We start from the raw sequence: 18,016 nt of genomic DNA on the forward strand, positions 1-18,016 counted from the left end.
CACCACCATGCTTCACTGTAGGGATCGTGCCAGGTTTCCTTCAAACGTGACGCCTGGCATTCACACCAAAGAGTTCAATCTTTGTCTCATCAGACCAGAGAATTTTCTTTCTCATGGTCTGAGAGTCCTTCAGGTGCCTTTTGGCAAACTCCAGACGGGCTGCCATGTGCCTTTTACTAAGGAGTGGCTTCCGTCTGGCCACTCTACCATACAGGCCTGATTGGTGGATTGCTGCAGAGATGGTTGTCCTTCTGGAAGGTTCTCCTTTCTCCACAGAGGACCTCTGGAGCTCTGACAGAGTGACCATCGAGTTCTTGGTCACCTCCCTGACTAAGGCCCTTCTCCCCCGATCGCTCAGTTTAGATGGCCGGCCAGATCTAGGAAGAGTCCTGGTGGTTTCGAACTTCTTCCACGTATGGATGATGGAGGCTACTGTGCTCATTGAGACCTTCAAAGCAGCAGAAACTTTTCTGTAACCTTCCCCAGATTTGTGCCTTGAGACAATCCTGTCTCGGAGGTCTACAGACAATTCCTTTGACTTCATGCTTGGTTTGTGCTCTGACATGCACTGTCAACTGTGGGACCTTATATAGACAGGTGTGTGCCTTTCCAAATCATGTCCAACCAACTGAATTTACCACAGGTGGACTCCAATTAAGCTGCAGAAACATCTCAAGGTTGATCAAGGGAAACAGGATGTACCTGAGCTCAATTTCGAGCTTCATGGCAAAGGCTGTGAATACTTATGTACCTGTGCTTTCTCAAATTTTTTATTTTTTATTAATTTGTAAAAATCTCAAGTAAACTTTTTTCACGTTGTCATTATGGGGTGTTGTGCGTAGAATTCTGAGGAAAAAAATGAATTTAATCCATTTTGAAATAAGGCTGTAACATAACAAAATGTGGAAAAAGTGATGCGCTGTGAATACTTTCCGTATGCACTGTATCTATCTATCTATAGAATGTTCTCACTAGGTACTTTGATTTCTCCATAATGCTTTTTATTGTCAGCATCTGAAACGAAAGTGCTATACTTAATAAAGGCAATAGGGGAAAAGTGACAAACGCGTAAGACTGTTACATCAGAGAAAACCAAATGTTACAGTTTAAACATAAAGTCAACTACTGACATCCTTAGAGGAGTGGTACTGAAGTGGTTCTTTAGGTAAACCTGTTTCAGAGATCCTTTACTGTTAGTGAGACTGTTGTAATGAAGACAGATGTACATGCAATTTTGGATATATTACTAAAAGGTTATGGAGCAAATTCATCTTGATCTAGTTGATCTCAATGTCTCTTTTTCACTAATTTCCAGAAGGACCATGAGATATTTGCATTAGTAGCATCTCTAGCTACTCTGCAGCATATGGCAAAGAATGTATGTTAACTAACAAAGAAAGTGATAGCCAGGCATATATTTGGAGTCATGAAGGCCAAGGCTGACTCTGTCCACACTGGTGTTATGATCATAAAAACTAAAGACCACCTTCTGCAGCCTTGCAGCATTCTCATTTAGAACAAACAGTGTTTAGAGGTTGGAAGCATGCACTGATGGCGTGTTACAACACCCCTACCACACAACGAACCACCAGGATTGGGACCCGAGTGCAGCAAGTGACACCTCAACACCAAGAGTTTAGGTTAATTTCAAACTAGAATTCCATCTTCTTTATATTTTTTTTTCTTTTGCAGCAACCCTTAAAGAGCTGATATCTCAAACCATGGTCAGCTGGGCACAGGAGTCCCACATCCAGGACCCAGAGCTGGTGCGGGCCATGTTTAGCCTCCTCCGTCGACAGTATGACAGCATTGGTGAGCTTCTGAGAGCCCTGAGGAAGGCTTACTCCATTAGTGCAGCCTCAGTCCAGGACACTATCAACCTTTTGGCTTCATTGGGGCAAATCAGGTCCCTGCTTAGTGTCAGGATGGGGAAAGAGGAGGAGAAGCTGATGATTGATGGATTAGGGTAAGAATCATTTTGTGTTTGTTGTTTTCAGTGGAGGAATTATATGAGTGCACCCTGTGGGTGACTGGTGTTGCTTCTCATACGGATCACAAGGGACATTAAACCAAGCGTCAAGATGTGGAGCGCTCAGTCAGTCCACTCAGTCCATTAACCAATTCTGATTTGCAACCTGGTATATTATATTATATTATTGGTGATTCTAAATTGGCCCTAGTGTGTGCTTGGTGTGTGGGTGTGTTTGTGTGTGTCCTGCGGTGGGTTGGCACCCTGCCCGGGATTGGTTCCTGCCTTGTGCCCTGTGTTGGCTGGGATTGGCTCCAGCAGACCTCCGTGACCCTGTGTTCGGATTCAGCAGGTTGGATGATGGATGGATGGATGGATATTATAACTAGCACAGCAAATAACCCATTTATTGAAATGGGTTTAATTGGAGGTCCATCTGTTTGGATTGCGTCATGCATTTTTGAACCTCTGTTCACTGGATATGTCTTACATCCCCTTTCCTTTTTCATTGGAGATTCTAGCCCTTGCATTCCTCTTTCCTTGTGCTTCTTGTTGCCCTTCTGACAGACATTCCAGCCCTGTTTTGGAGAATGTGACTCACACACATTCTCCCTACAGTGTTCTGTCCTGTGCTGGCCACTTATACATGTTCATAGATCATTCACTCCCTCTTGTGGATGCCGGAGACATTACAACCAAGCAGGGGCATGGACATGAGATGGGCAGACATCTTATCACTTCATATATATATATATATATATATATATATATATATATTGTGCGTGGATGTGATGATTTTTAGAAGAATGACATGAATGGTTGCATTGACTTAGAAAAGAAATAAAGTAGTTGAAATAATAATTAAGAAATGTAGGTTTTTGTTTAACTTGTCTTATTTACTGGTCTGAATTGTTTAATCCTACTGATTGACTTTGTGCTTTACACGGAGTATTTCAGTATTTTCGAACATATAATGCAGCAATGATCAGTTGTTAATAGCCACTGAAACTGCATTTAGTTTAACACATTGCCATCCCACTATATATACCTCCACCACATTCACTCTCACCCCACAACACCCTGAAAAACTTCACATCTTCTTGCCACACCCATTATATTATATTATAGCATAATTTAACATTTTAAATCTAAATCTGCTTAATCCACTTTAGGGTCACAAGGGTACAGAGACTATTTCAGCATCATTGGGCACAAGATAGAAAACAACCCTGGCCTCAGGGTTTGACATTATCACATGCACACACGGAACTATACAGGGAGCCTATTTGAAATTGCAATTCAACCTAACAGTAATATATTATATTATATGAAAGGGTGCTTCCCGGACACAGACAGGCAGACATGTTGCAGTCCATCACCCCACGTTTATTTATACTTCTACTATATACAACAGTCTCTATGTGCACCACACAACAAACCCCCACCAACTCCCAAAGTCCAGGCTTCCAGCAGCCACTTTCTTCTCCTCACAAACACAACACTCAGGGCCTCTCCTTGCCGCCTCCTCTGACCTCGTCCACCTCCTCACCCGACTCCAGTCTTGATTGTAGGGCGGCGGCTCGTTATATAGGCGGCTGATTGAGGGCCGCACCCGGCTAACCTGCCACAGTACACCCCCGCTAACTGAGACCTCCTGGGACCAGCGAACCATTCCGGGAGGACGGGAACCCCTCGACGGCAAGCCGACACACTGTAGCCTAGGGCCCGATCCTGTCAATACAAAAGAAAAACAAGGGCGGAGGCGTTGCCCTGACGCAGCCCCTTGTCTCGTCCTCAGCTGGGCCAACGCTCTCGGCCCCGATCGGCGCCCCGATGCTCCCTTTCTCGGCTTCCCAGCCCGAGCAGTCCGTGCTCCCCGCCACGGAATCACCAGTGGGATCACGCTCTGTTTCCACCTCTCTAGCTGCGGGATTCTCCTCTGCCTCCGCAGAGGACGGCCCTTTGCGGGACACGCGCACCCAGCAGCATGTCCTCGCTTATCGGAGGAACTGGCTTCCCCAAGCCGCTTCCTCCTTTTATTTTGGGACGCCACAGCGGTTCGGATCTGCCCATTGTAAGAGGGCAGACCCAGCCTCGCTGGCGTCCAGAGCTTAACAGGGTCGGTCTCCCTTACCTTCCCCGCTGTGCCTCTCCGTCCAGGAGCTCCTGCAGCGCGCCGATCCTCTTCTGCCTGCGGCTCTCGATCCGACGCCACTGCCATCCCTCCTGAGTCCAGCGTCTCCGCCCGGAGGGCACATCACTCGGCTGGCGGCGACAGCACAAGGCGCAGCTGCTTTTGCAGCTCCTGCAATATCACCGCCAAAGAGAGAGAGACAGTCGGCGGTGTGCTTACCTTCCAGGCGGCATCACCCGCCGACTGCTCTCCGTGGGCTCTTCCCTGCAGCCCACTCGGGTTTCTTCTCGGCACGAGACGGACATTCCCAGCTCCCGCCTCTGACCGATCATTGGCGGGAGGACAGGACATGCTGCCCGATCCCGTGCCTGCTACGAGGAGGGACCTTCGGTCTGCGGCCTCCTCGCCCTTATTCCACACTCGAGGGCGAGGTTCTGGGCAGCTCCGCGGCTGCTGCGGCTGCAGCATCTCCTTCCCGGCAGCTCTCCTAGCTGCCGCCGCCGCGCTCCCAAGCTGCCCCTGAAACACAAAAGAGTCCAATAGCGGACCTCCCGTGGTCCGCGACACTCCCGGTATGTGCGGGGTTGGGTGCACGCCGCCCCTGCGGCACGTGGGTGAGTTTGCCTGCTGTGCCGGGCCTTTCACAAAACTTTCCAACATTACAGGTCCCCACCTCGACCCAGGTGGAGCCTCCTGCTGACTACGCCACTGTGAAAGGGTGCTTCCCGGACACAGACAGGCAGACATGTTGCAGTCCATCACCCCACGTTTATTTACACTTCTACTATATACAACAGTCTCTATGTGCACCACACAACAAACCCCCACTGACTCCCAAAGTCCAGGCTTCCAGCAGCCACTTTCTTCTCCTCACAAACACAACACTCAGGGCCTCTCCTTGCCGCCTCCTCTGACCTCGTCCACCTCCTCACCCGACTCCAGCCTTGATTGTAGGGCGGCGGCTCGTTATATAGGCGGCTGATTGAGGGCCGCACCCGGCCACCTGCCACAATTATATTATATTATATTATATTATATTATATTATATTATATTATATTATATTATATTATATTATATTATCCATCCATCCATTTTCCAACCCGCTGAATCCGAACACAGGGTCACGGGGGTCTGCTGGAGCCAATCCCAGCCAACACAGGGCACAAGGCAGGAAACAATCCTGGGCAGGGTGCCAACCCACCGCAGTATATTATATTATATTATATTATATTATATTATATTATATTAGAAGGAACACTGATCAGCACTGCTGCCGTATAGATCCAACTTCCTTGGTTTGAATCTGGCACCTAGTTGTTATCCATTTTTGAGTTTGCACGTTCTCTTTATGTCTGTATGGGGTTTCTTATGTGTGCTCTAGTGTTGCCGACACGTCCTGAATTCCTGACTATTAGGTTAATTGGTGACTCTAAAATCTAGCAGCTTGAGTAAATGTGATTGTGTGCCTTCCTGAGACGGACTGGCATCCCTTCTAAGACTGATTCACATCTTGCACCCAGTGTTGCTAGAATAGGCTCTGGTCTCCTACAAACTTGCACAGTATAAGCTAGTTAGGGGATGGATGGATGGGCGAACAGATGGATGGATAAATATTACATTTTGTGTGAATTTGTATTGCATTTTTTCCACCATAATAAAAAAATAAGTGTGTGTGTGTCAGTCATGGTTGATAGGTCTCTGTCAATCCAATAAATGACACATCACAAACATTTTTAGTAATAAAATGCATTATGTTTGTTACTTCAAAAGATGGTGCATCACATTCATTAACCATGCTTTTACGAATGCCATACTAAATGACATATAACTGAGACATAGGCAATGCATAGTGCACTTCAAACATTAACAAATTTAATCACTTAGATTTCCATCCATCTTCAACAGCACAGTTAGTTATATTAAAAAAACAGTTGTGCTCAGTGATGGTTCATAAACTAAAGGTTGATTTACACTGTCTTGTCATCCATTTATTCATTGCTGTTCTTATGACTCATTGATCTGATGCTTTCCCCACATCAACTTACCCTACCACGAAAATCCACAAGTCAAAGTCATAAACATGCAAAGAATTATTATTATTATTATTATAAACAGATCACAGCATATTGCATTAAAGTATACTTCATTTATTTTTTTTTTATATAGCGGGTGTTTAGTCATTTGCCACAGCTGTCTTACTATATAACTTAATAGTACTCCAAATACTATGGAGGGAACCATACTGCCCATGTAGAGCACTTCAGCAAGGTGTTTACTATGGCAAGGGGCTATATAAAAGCACAAAACTGTTAGTTCAGTTCCTACCTGTGACTCTTCCTGTGACCCTGACAGTTCTCCATATGTAGAAATACAGAAACAACATATAAAACTCCTCAAGACGGTATTCTGTTTGGAAAGACGCCACATAAAAGTATAGTGTTTATTTCCTATTCACAGTGTAACCCCCTAATGATGCTGCAAATTGTATGTTATGAAAACAAATAGAAAGGGCCTTAAAACTGAGTCCAGATGAAAGGTAATAAGTGAAGCAATTAATTTGTGATGTAATGGTGTGATTAACTGATTAACAGATAAGCAGTTTTTAATTATATTTATTTCTAACTGAAAATAAAATGTGTTTGTAAAGTTGAAAGAGTCGAGGGCTGTGAAGCCTGCCAGCACCTCACTTTTCAACCACTAGCAGCACACAAGCACAAAATTTTTTTATGGCAAAATTCTTCATTTAATTTTAAATTGTACATTGCTAACACACTTTTTTTTTCTCCCAGGGATATCATGAATAATAAGGTGTTCTACCAACACCCCAACCTAATGAGAGTATTGGGCATGCATGAAACCGTTATGGAAGTCATGGTGAATGTACTAGGAGGTGACAAATCACAGGTATTTATTTGCAGTTGATTTCCTCAGTTCTTTCATCAGACAGAGGCATATTTTGTTTTACACTCTGCACCACTCCTTATTAAAGCTGATCCTTTTGCTAGGACGTTTGACATCTCTGAGTCCACGGTTCTTGAAGCTGATTCTCCAATTATCTGTGAACCACTCAGTCTCACTGAGATTGCACAGGTAGTGAACCAGCTGAGGGTAGGGAAGGCTGTAGGGATCTGTGGTATCCAGGGTGTAAAGGCTGTCCTCCTAGCATTGCAAGCAACCTTTGCTTCCATTTGGAAGACGGCTGTCATCCCAACTGACTGGAAAATGGAACTAGATATCCCTGTCTGTAAATGGAAGGGTGATCGCCTGAATTGTGGCAACTACAGGGGCATAACAGTGCTCTCAGTGCCGGGTAAGGCCCTCGCTATGGTCATCCTCAATATCTGAACTACCAGTGACCAAAACAGTCTGGTTTTATGCCTAAGAAGTATACCATCAGCTGCATCCTGGAATTGAGGGTTCTCACGAAACACAAACGCGAATATCAGCAGAGTTTCTTTGCAGCCTTTTTCAATTTTCGAAAAGCGTTTGACTCAGTTAACTGAGTTGCTCTCTGAGACATTTTGAGACTTTGTGGGATCCCCCCGAAGTTGCTGGATGTCATGGCCAGCTGTACACTGTCTCTGTGAGTCTTGTGCAGAGTGGAGGCAGAACCTCTGTGTTTTTCCCAGTTGATTCTGGGGTTTGTCAGGTGTGTGTTCTGCTCCTACCCTGTTTAGTGCTTGCATGGATTGGTTATTGAGCAGGGTCATTGGATCCATCGGCTGTGGGGGATCTATTGGTGAAGAAAGATTCACTGATCTTGATTTGGCAGACAATGCTGTGATCGTCATGGAGTCAATGGAGGCTCTGATCTGGGTCTCGAGAGACTGAGCAAGGAATCTGAGTCTCTGGGCTTCCAAAAGTCCTGGATTAAAACCAAAATCCAGGCCTTTAACGACCTCTCAGCAGTGTCTGTCTGCAGAGAGAGTGTTGACCGCATCGAGAGGTTTGCTTACCACGGCAGAGACATTCATGTCTCTGGTGACTCTTCCTATGAAGTCAGTAGATGGCTTGGGAGAGCTTGGGTGATAATGAGATTGCTGGAAGGGGGTGTGTGGCACTCACGATATTTTTGCCAGAGGACGAAGGTCCATGTCCTGGTGCTTCCTGTTTTGCTATATTTGTTGTGAGACATGAATGCTATCCAGCGACCTGAGACACAGATTGAACTCCTTTGGCACTGTATCTCTTCAGGGAGTCCTTGGGTATTGCTGGTGTGACTTTGTGTCAAACAAGTAGTTGCTCATGGATTCCCAAATGAGGCATATTGCCTGTATTGTGAAGGAGCGTCTGTTATGGCACTACAGCCACGTGGCACGATTCCCCAAGGGTGATCTGGCTCACAGGCTCCTCATTGTTGAGGACTTGAGCAGCTGGACCAGGCCAAGGGTCAGGTCTTTACCTTATGGTCAGTTCATCAACCCATGGTTGTTGCTTCAAGATTAAAAAAAAATAGAGATTTTGACCTTTGCTTGGCTTGTTGTTTAGCACAAATAAGCAATTTAGTAAGTGACAGTTAGTGCCTGTCTCCAAATGTAATCCAAGAAAACCTTTCACTCCAGGGAAAAATAACCTGGAATCATGTGAAAACAAACCCTAGGGTAATCGAGTCGAGCAGTGAAGAACCAACCAGATTTCCAAATCGATCCTTAATAAGTTATGTGGCTTGAGACTAGCCAGATGAGATGTCTTTCAAGTAAACAAGTCAAAGCCATCAACTGCATTGCCATTGTTCCTTTTCCTTTAGTAACACCATTGACTTCAATAGTGAAGCCTCATATAAAGTACTGTGTGCAGTTTGGTCTCCATATTACAAAAAAAGGCATCTGAGCACTAGAGAAAGAGTGACTAGAACAACAAAATATGAGCTGTGACTAACGAGAGAAGGTGCTGAACCTTTTCAGTTTAAGATTGAAATGCAACATGACTGAAGTGTTCAGAATTACGAATGCAATTAATACAGTGGGCTTCAACACAGGCAAAAACCTATCAGTGGTAAACCTTTAACAAACATTTCAAAGTTTTTCTTTTCACTGAAAACTAAAGGCATATCCAAGTAGTGTACTATACAGTAGGACTTCATGTACTTTTAAAACTCAACCCATTGTTATTTTGGAGAAATTAATTGAATGGAATTGAGCCTTGTTAGGCTGAATGGCCTTTTCTAATGTAGTGCCAAGGCCAGACACATTTTTTTGGCTGGCTAATGTCATTTTGTCGATTATCTGTTGGGAACAATAACTTCCAGAATGGAATAGGGCAGCTGCTTTACCAAGTAGGCAACACACCCACAGTAAACTACTGTTGACATTTTTTTTAATCTTTCCCTTTTAATTGTTAATTACATTTGGGATTTTCAAGCTTGGGGGTTTCTTTTGCTCTGTTTTGCTATAAAATGAGAGAGCACCTGCTTCTGTCCTCCTTTGTCAATATACTGTAATTCACTCAGACCTACTGCAGTGAATGCATGGAGACCTTAATCCAGAGTCCTTGCTGGTGATTGGAATGCTTCAGTCTTCACCATATCCTAAAGGTTGAACCAAACTGTTCTTTCTCCAGATTTTAGATTAAAGCTGTCTACAAAATTAAACTTGGATGGGAGATTATTTTTATCAAAACTGTGATACAAATTTTACATGAAGTTTACATTAATCTATTTAAATGACTTTTTTTCCTATATGAGAGACTATAAAGTTTATATAAGAATAAGGTACAGGATCCATTCAGAACAGGCTGCTTTCAGAAATCCATGGTTATTCCTTTCAGTAACAGACTACTGAGTGGTGAAATGAGCAACTGCCTGTTTATCCACTTACCAACATGGTTGTGCCATCCAAGACTATTCATCTAACATTCTCATCATCCTTTTGCTAGGAGATTGCTTTTCCGAAGATGGTTGCAAGTTGCTGCCGCTTCTTGTGCTACTTCTGCCGCATCAGTCGCCAGAATCAGAAGTCCATGTTTGACCATTTGAGCTATCTTTTGGAAAACAGCAGTGTTGGACTGGGTAAGTGAGGCACCTGCGATGACATTTATGAATGAGTCAGTGCCAGCTTGACAGTGATAAATAGTTTATGGGTATTACAGTGGGGAAGAAACTAGCAATTGAAGCAACAAGCGATCTCCTTTCACAAACACACTCAAAGGCATGAAAGTGTCTGTTCAACTGCATCTTCTGTATGTTAGGAGGATTAGAATCAATTAGGGAACCCATTAGATCTGAAAGCATAGATGCATGGTAAAGAAAAAGTAAGAGCTGCTCTGAAGTCAAATGTGAGTGTATATGTGTGTGTATACTGCATATGTTCATATTGTGACCACAGGAGTGTGCTTAACCAACCAAAATGCTAAAATCAGAATGAAATTAATAATGATAATGAAGAGTGCTTACTTCTTCTTCCTGCTATCAGATCAGAGTTTTCTTGGCTTTTTTAATACGATGAATGTCGTGTTGTGATGGCAAATGACTCAAATGAGGGCGGCAAAAAGAAAAAGTCTGAGTCTGTTCCTGATTAATAGGAAAATTCTTTAATAAATAATGAGACTTAAAGGAAGTTTCTGTCAATGGAGACCATTTTCTTTTGGTCATCCTCCATCCCTCTTCTCTGTTGTTCCTGTTATGCCCATTTTGGCGATCTTGTAACTTGAAAGTACAAGTCTCCATTGGACCTCCACTGGCTTTCCTAGCCTTTGTGGACATTCTCTTTACATAATGGGTGCAAGCCCAGCACTATTAGAGTATTTGTCTTTTTGAGAAAAGGCTCAATTATCCAGAGTTGCTATCATGTTTCAGCCAGGGGTCCTCCCATGGCTGGTGTTCAAAATCATATTTTATGTCTCTTTTGTTCATTTTTGATTCTTTGATTTATGTTGATTATATGATGTGCATCCTTCTTTATATTTGGTTTTGCCTATGTATGTAAACTGCCTTTGCTATATTCCATATGTTTTGTGAGTGGTCCCCACAGGGGGCAGTTTCATTGTGAATGTACTCTGGTGTTGGTGAGTTTATTGTAGTTTTTGCTGTGATTGTGACTTGCTTCATGCTCAGTGTTTGACTACGTTCCTGCATTACTATCTTGGGACTTCAGCCAGTTCCTTTGCTTCTTGTGCTCCTCGAAGATTCTATGTTATTGAAGAGCATTTTGTGAGAATAAACTATTTATTTTATAAAGAACTGGTGACTGCCATCTTTTCTTACTGGCATTTTTTGGAAGTGCTTATTAATCTCCTAGTTCATGACAGTTGACAAAACATTGAGTTCCCTGTATTTCACCTAAGACAGCGGAGCAAATTACACCAATACTGTATATATTATATATGGACAGGTGTTAATATGTGTGACTCTTCTCCTCTAAGTCATTATCCCATAATCCTGCCACTAATAAGAGTATAATCAATAGGTATTGTCCACACCAGCTCCTCTAATACCTAAAGGTTGGAAGTTCCATGCAGGGTTATACTGAGGCCTCTCCCACTCTACCAAAAACACTCACCAATCACAAAGCTGTAGCAAAATATCTACAGCTAGGACATATCTCATCCAAACATAAGGTGTTGTGCTGCCTGAGAGTTCCCAGGAACACAAGTCACAAACAGTTCTAAAAATGCCCACTAGAGGGGGAAATCCCATTGAAAACTCCAGCTAGTAACACAGAAGGCTACATAGAATATTTTGACAATAACAGATGTATTCTTAAAAAAATGCTTTGAACTAACATGAAGCTCTGTGGGGCACAAAAATGTAAAAACGTGTTGCCAACAAAGGAAGTCCCATGTGAACAAAGTCCCAATACAGATATTCAAAAAATGGTCAAAGAATGGAGCAAAAGGGTCAGGAAATCCAAAGGATCACAAAAAACACACAGTGCAAACAACCAAACTAAAACTCACTAAACTCCAAAGCACATTTAAATGTGCCTCGGTATAGTTTGGGATAGCTTCGGCCTTTATAGGGTTCAGGGCAGTACCTTGCAGTGATGAGCAGGTGGCACCACCTCTTGGGGAACCACCCACAAAACGCATAGCACAAAACAACAGCTTACATACAACAAAAACATGGCATATCTTAAATAATCAACAAAGGTAATGTTACATAAATAAAAGAATCAAAAATGAACAAAAAGACAGAGAACAGGAACCCTGCCAAACAAATAACACCAGGTAGTCACCAAGTAGGAATCAGGCTCTAAGACAAAAACGTTCTGCAGCAGTCTGCTCATTATTTCTGTAGATATTTTTGACCATCTTTAAGCATATCATCCATTCAGAAATCACGAAGTGTCCAGAGTGGTGCCCTCTGCTTCTCGAGATATATTAAAGACTAGAAATGAAGTCTGAGCAAGAAAATTGTTGTTTCTTGTTTATTGCTGAATTAATTGATGTTATATTGCTTAATTTAATTAGTAGTTGAAATAAAAATAATTGAAGAAAGTTCTTTATTATTTCAGCTTCTCCATCCATGAGGGGGTCCACTCCCCTAGATGTAGCTGCAGCCTCAGTAATGGATAACAATGGTCTTGCCCTGGCCTTGGAGGAGCCTGATCTTGATAAGGTGAGGATTGTAGTTGATTTCTATTGTTCTGTCATTGATATTCCCTCTGACATTTAGGTGTGTAGTGGCACAAAAAAGGTTTAGAGAACTGCGAAAAAGTTTGTTTCTCATTATGCAAGAATGTCTTTGGTCACCATATATACCATGTTAAATCTGTCAGCCTTTTATATTATAGGCCAGTTATCAAAGTGTGCCATTGGCGCACCTTAGTGATTCAGAAATAAATTTCCATAGTATTTCAACTCTTTAATGATCTGTGTCATTGCACAATGTTTTGTGTCTTGGCAGGTTGTCACTTATTTGGCAGGCTGTGGCCTGCAGAGCTGTCCTATGCTCCTCGCGAAGGGATACCCTGACATTGGGTGGAATCCAATTGAAGGCGAACGCTATCTGTCCTTCCTGAGGTTTGCCGTGTTTGTGAATGGTATGTGAACCCCTGGTGCTATCCAAGACTCAGAAAACATTAACATTTGAAAAGAATATTCAGTAAGTGATGTTAATGAGTACAAAGAGAAAGGTTACTACAAAATTGTTAAAATAATATACATTACAAAAATCAAAACACCAAAAGATATATCTCTGTCTTAAGTACTTGCACAACTCACTAATTATTTTGTCTTCTGGCAAACTTATAGGTCATCTTTTCTATCAGAGCATACCGTGCCATTGTGTAAGCCTGATTAATCGTGAACAGGGTCGCAGGAGGCTAGAGTCTGTCCCAGCCAGCATAGGGCACAAAGACAGGAACAATCCCCTGCACAAGGTGCACACCATTGCAGGGTGAACACACACAGACACACAAATAGGGCCAGTTTAGTGACCCCAATCCACCTAACTGGCATGTCTTTGGACTGGAAGAAACCCATGAATACATCTGTTATGAACAAGTTAATGAGTTTGTCAATCAACATTAAAATCCATTCATAGTGGATTAACAGAACCTATAATTTCTGCAGATCAAAACCCTAACAGTACTCAGCTAGCTTTCCAACTTCTTCAAAGGAGGAAAAAGTAATAGTGGTGTGCTATGAAGCCCAATGTGGATGGATAATGGAAAAACATTAATATAAAATGCCGTCTACTGGTCATCAAGAGAAACTTCACATAAAATCTTCGGGAGAGGGCTTATATGTAGAGTTTATTCTATTGCATTGCCTGCTAACACTTGTACACACTCAGATGAGTGCTGCCAATTAGATTAGATAAACTAAAATAATGGAAAATAATCTGTATAGACAGCGACCAAGTATTGGCTTTGAAACCAGAGTACTTTGTTGGATCTATTGGGCAGCAGTGCGTACTACTGTGCCACCATGAAAATAAAAAACAAACTTATTTAAAATTGCAAAATCCAGTATATCAGTCATTGTTTTATATAGCACCATTAATGTTATGTTTTCAGTATGTACATTTTAATAAACATTTACAAAACTCTGAATTGTTTCCCTGAACTATGCAGATATTTGTTAACCTGTTGATTTTGTCAAATGTGTGGCAAAAAATTGTCACTTTAAAGCTCAAAACCAGTCAAATAAAAATAATGACCTGCATAGAAAGTATAAATACTGAACAAGAACATAAGCAGGAAGTAACACCCCCCCCCCCCAAGAAAGTAAAAGAACTATTTAAAAATAATTATACATAAGCATAAGCATAAATCAGTCATTCGTTAACTCCATAAAATAATATTTAATATAGAAAATCAGATAGGCTTTAATTTTTATAATGAAGAAAAATAAACAATTAAACTAAGAGATTACACATCAGAGAAATGAAAGCAGAATGATGTCAAAAGAAAATGAGGGGGCTGCAGAGAACAAACATTACAAATATAATAAATATAAATTTGAGAAAAGGTGAATATGAACAAATATTGATATGAATATATATTTAAACGTTACTGTTGTAGTAATTCTTCAGAACTCTCACTCTATAGAAATTTCATTAGCTGTAATAGTCCAGTTTTGATAGACTTTTCTTTTTGCTAATGCTGGTTTTCCTTTAACTATCTTATCTGAGAGTGGATTGTGGGAGCACCCATCATAGCAGTGAGGCCCATACGTCCGTTTCCCCAGCCACACCTGCCATCTCATGCTGTGGGATTCTAAGGGATTCCCAGGGCTTTTTGGGAGATGTAATCCAGTCAGTGAGTCCTGGGTCTTCCATGGGATCTCTTCCCACCTCGTTGAGCTTGTAAAAACCTCCACAGAGAAACATAGAGAAGGCATCCGTATCAAATGCCCAAGCCACCTCAGTTGGCTCCTCTTGATGCGGAAGGTTAGTGGCTCTACTCCAAGCTTCTCCAAGATGTCTGCGCTTCTTACCCTGTCTCTAAGGGAGAACCCAGTCACCCTGCAGAGAATGCTCATTTCAGTTGATTGTGCCCACTGTAAGAAAAGATCCAAACACAGGAAAAGGTTTGGGGCACGTCCAATACCTTTTATAATGGAAATAAATAAAAGCAAAATTATCCTTTTTGCCATGTGGAAAATGAGAGAGGAACAAATAATTAGCCTGCAGTAGTTGAAAGTCCTAGTGGGACACAATCCTGATGTGTATTATAGATCATAATCTGTACTAAAACTAAATAGCTTAGAAAAATGAGATTTGGTACATTAATAAATATATATGTTCCTAATGATGTAAAATTTCTCTTTTTTTTCTAGGTGAAAGCGTAGAAGAAAATTCCAGTGTAGTGGTAAAGCTGCTCATCCGTCGCCCAGAATGTTTTGGCCCATCTCTCAGAGGAGAAGGTGGCAGTGGTCTGCTTGGAGCCATGAAAGAAGCTATCAAGATATCTGAGACCCCAGCTCTCGATCTCCCAAGCACAACTTCTGGTGTCCGTCGAGACCCGTAAGTGACAACTGGGAAGCTAGTCACAATGGAACCTCACTACCTCTTTGCATTAGTTATGTGAATTGCAAACAATCAGAATGAGAACAGGAGTCATCCTGGGTTCTCTGTCTATATTTTGTATCAGCATGCTGTGACCTTCTTTTGACAAGCATATCATATGTGACAGCAAGACAATTTTATTTTTAACTCCTATAAACACACACTCAGAAAAGTGTAGAAACTCAAAATAAATATATGGAAATGGAATTTTCTGTAATTGTTACACATACGTCTTCAACACGTTTCAATGGGCAAAAAATACATATTGCAAAGGGCAATCTGGAAAGGAAATAACATTAATATGACACAGAGTCATTTAGTGAGAGCTAACAGAAAGCCTCACTTTCTGTGGATCATTAAAAGGCAGTATGTGTTTTCTTTTTAGGATGATTTTGACCATGTCTTTTCAAGAAGGCAGTCAGTCAAGGAACTGTCTTGTAGGTTTTAACTGTACCCAGTGTATAGGGATACAGATACAGGGAGCATTAGTCTACTGGTCCAGTAATAATTTGGGATGCCATTGTGGGCTTAAAGGTAATTTCAAACAATCGTCCATTGAGCCTAGCAATAAGAGGAGTATTGAGTGGATGGTTAATTGGCATGAAGGAAGAAACCCCCAGAGATGTTGGGAGATATATGGTGAAAGGGAGTGCTTTGGTGAGCTATTCAAGCGGTGGAACAATGGGATGCCAAAACACCAGATACCCAGTACAGGAGTTTGCTTATATTCTATTTGTTTAGTGCTCTGTGTACTCCCATTTTTCAACTCTCGCTTTGTTTTTATTTAGTAAAATAATTTGTTGTTTTAATTCCAGCAGCATTTTTGAGGTTATTGCAAGTGTTAAGAGAATATTCTCCTGACATGATATTTTATCTATATATACAAAGCTAGCTGTGCTACCTGTCTAAGAAGGTTTGATATCTAAGTAATCAACATAGACCTGAGCATCAATATTTGCAATGCAGTGTGTCCGTACATTTGGTTTGTCTTTGTTGCATACCATTTGGTGCTGGATTTTTGAAAGCAGAGATATAAGAAACAAATGGAAACATAGACAGACACACAGGCACTTGTCCTTTTATTAAGGTGGATAGAATGTCTGTTTCTCTGCCTGTATGTTCCCTACACAATGCTACACCCTTTTACTGATCTCAACCAAATTTACCATAATTGCCCTCTAAAACCATACAGACAAGATTCTGGAACATAGAATTTTGACACGTCCCAGTGTTTGTTTTTTCTCTTTAGAGACTAAAACCAGACTAGCAGACAAATTGACCAGAGCTTAACATGACTTACCCGGTCAACACCATGTGCTGCTTCTATCTACTGTAATGTAAAATGGAGTGTCGTGTGCTTTTACAAGGGTGCACTGGGTGAGACTTGGTCGAGAGTGGAGGTGCAGCACAACACAAAGCAGAATCACAGGGTTGCTGTTTAATTCCTGCTTTGTTAGCTTTTCTTCATAATTTAAGCTCTTTGAACTAAGAGGACACGTCGGATATGATAGTGTTCATAATTTCAACCCAGCAAGGAGTTTCTCCGATTCTGGACTCCAAATGGGCACAAAAAAAAATTCTCAACTCACGATTGCAGAGACTTTGATAGAGAGGCAATGTGGATGATGGATGGGACAGCTAGCTACATCAAAAGGCTCACTGTTTAAAAAAAACATATAAACAATTGCTTTCTTTCCTTAACCAATTCAAGAGATATACATGGGTAACACTGGGTACTTTTGCTAGTTTTAAATAATAAGGTTTAGGCTTGAATGAGTCTTAATTTCTTCATCTGCTAGGATTAAGATGTAGTGCAGGGTGTCTTTTTGTTTTCCATTCAGGTGAAAGATTGTATGTATTTGTTGCCCTTGTGTGCCAGTTTGTGACTCCCTTTCTTATGTATGGGTTCCTTTCAACAATATATGGCATAGCGCACAGCATGATACAGTATGAATTGGTTCTGTTTAGTCACTTAGATCTACATACAGTATATGAAGGAGTCAGGCAGACTCACTTAAGACACGGCTCTACATTACACAGCAGCAGTGTATTTTTTTTCTTGGTTTGGCCAGGTCTGGAGAAGAAGAGGAAGAGATTGTTCATATGGGCAATGCCATCATGTCTTTCTACTCTGCACTAATCGATCTGCTGGGACGCTGTGCTCCTGAAATGCATGTGAGTTCTGTTTTCTTCTGTCTGCGGGGAAGGGGGCGGTCAATCCTTTTTCTGTCTCACTTCTTAACTAACATTTTTCCCCTGCTATTACTAACTAATCATCACTGCTCTTTGTTGTTTTCTTGGCAAACAGCTGATCAACACCGGCAAAGGTGAAGCCTTGCGGATCAGGGCAATTCTACGTTCTCTTGTTCCAATGGAGGACCTGGTGGGGATCATCAGTATACCACTCAAGATGCCAACTGCAAATAAAGGTGCAGTCAAGAGGGAGTGCATGCATGACCATGG

At 41.8% G+C, this 18,016-nt stretch overlaps 1 protein-coding gene across 1 annotated transcript in view; it reads left to right on the top strand.

Annotated features, from left to right (window-relative positions):
- Positions 1-18,016, top strand: part of ryr3 (ryanodine receptor 3) — a 535,616-nt gene that overhangs the window by 328,658 nt on the left and 188,942 nt on the right. Inside the window, exons 40-47 of the mRNA XM_051920096.1 lie at positions 1,693-1,966; positions 6,894-7,008; positions 9,979-10,111; positions 12,555-12,658; positions 12,947-13,082; positions 15,325-15,511; positions 17,626-17,728; positions 17,862-17,982. Of these exons, the coding sequence (XP_051776056.1) occupies positions 1,693-1,966; positions 6,894-7,008; positions 9,979-10,111; positions 12,555-12,658; positions 12,947-13,082; positions 15,325-15,511; positions 17,626-17,728; positions 17,862-17,982 (1,173 nt within the window). The remainder of the gene's footprint in view (positions 1-1,692; positions 1,967-6,893; positions 7,009-9,978; positions 10,112-12,554; positions 12,659-12,946; positions 13,083-15,324; positions 15,512-17,625; positions 17,729-17,861; positions 17,983-18,016) is intronic.

This window comes from Erpetoichthys calabaricus, chromosome 16, assembly GCF_900747795.2.
Source record: "Erpetoichthys calabaricus chromosome 16, fErpCal1.3, whole genome shotgun sequence".
Taxonomy (NCBI): Eukaryota; Metazoa; Chordata; class Cladistia; order Polypteriformes; family Polypteridae; genus Erpetoichthys; species Erpetoichthys calabaricus.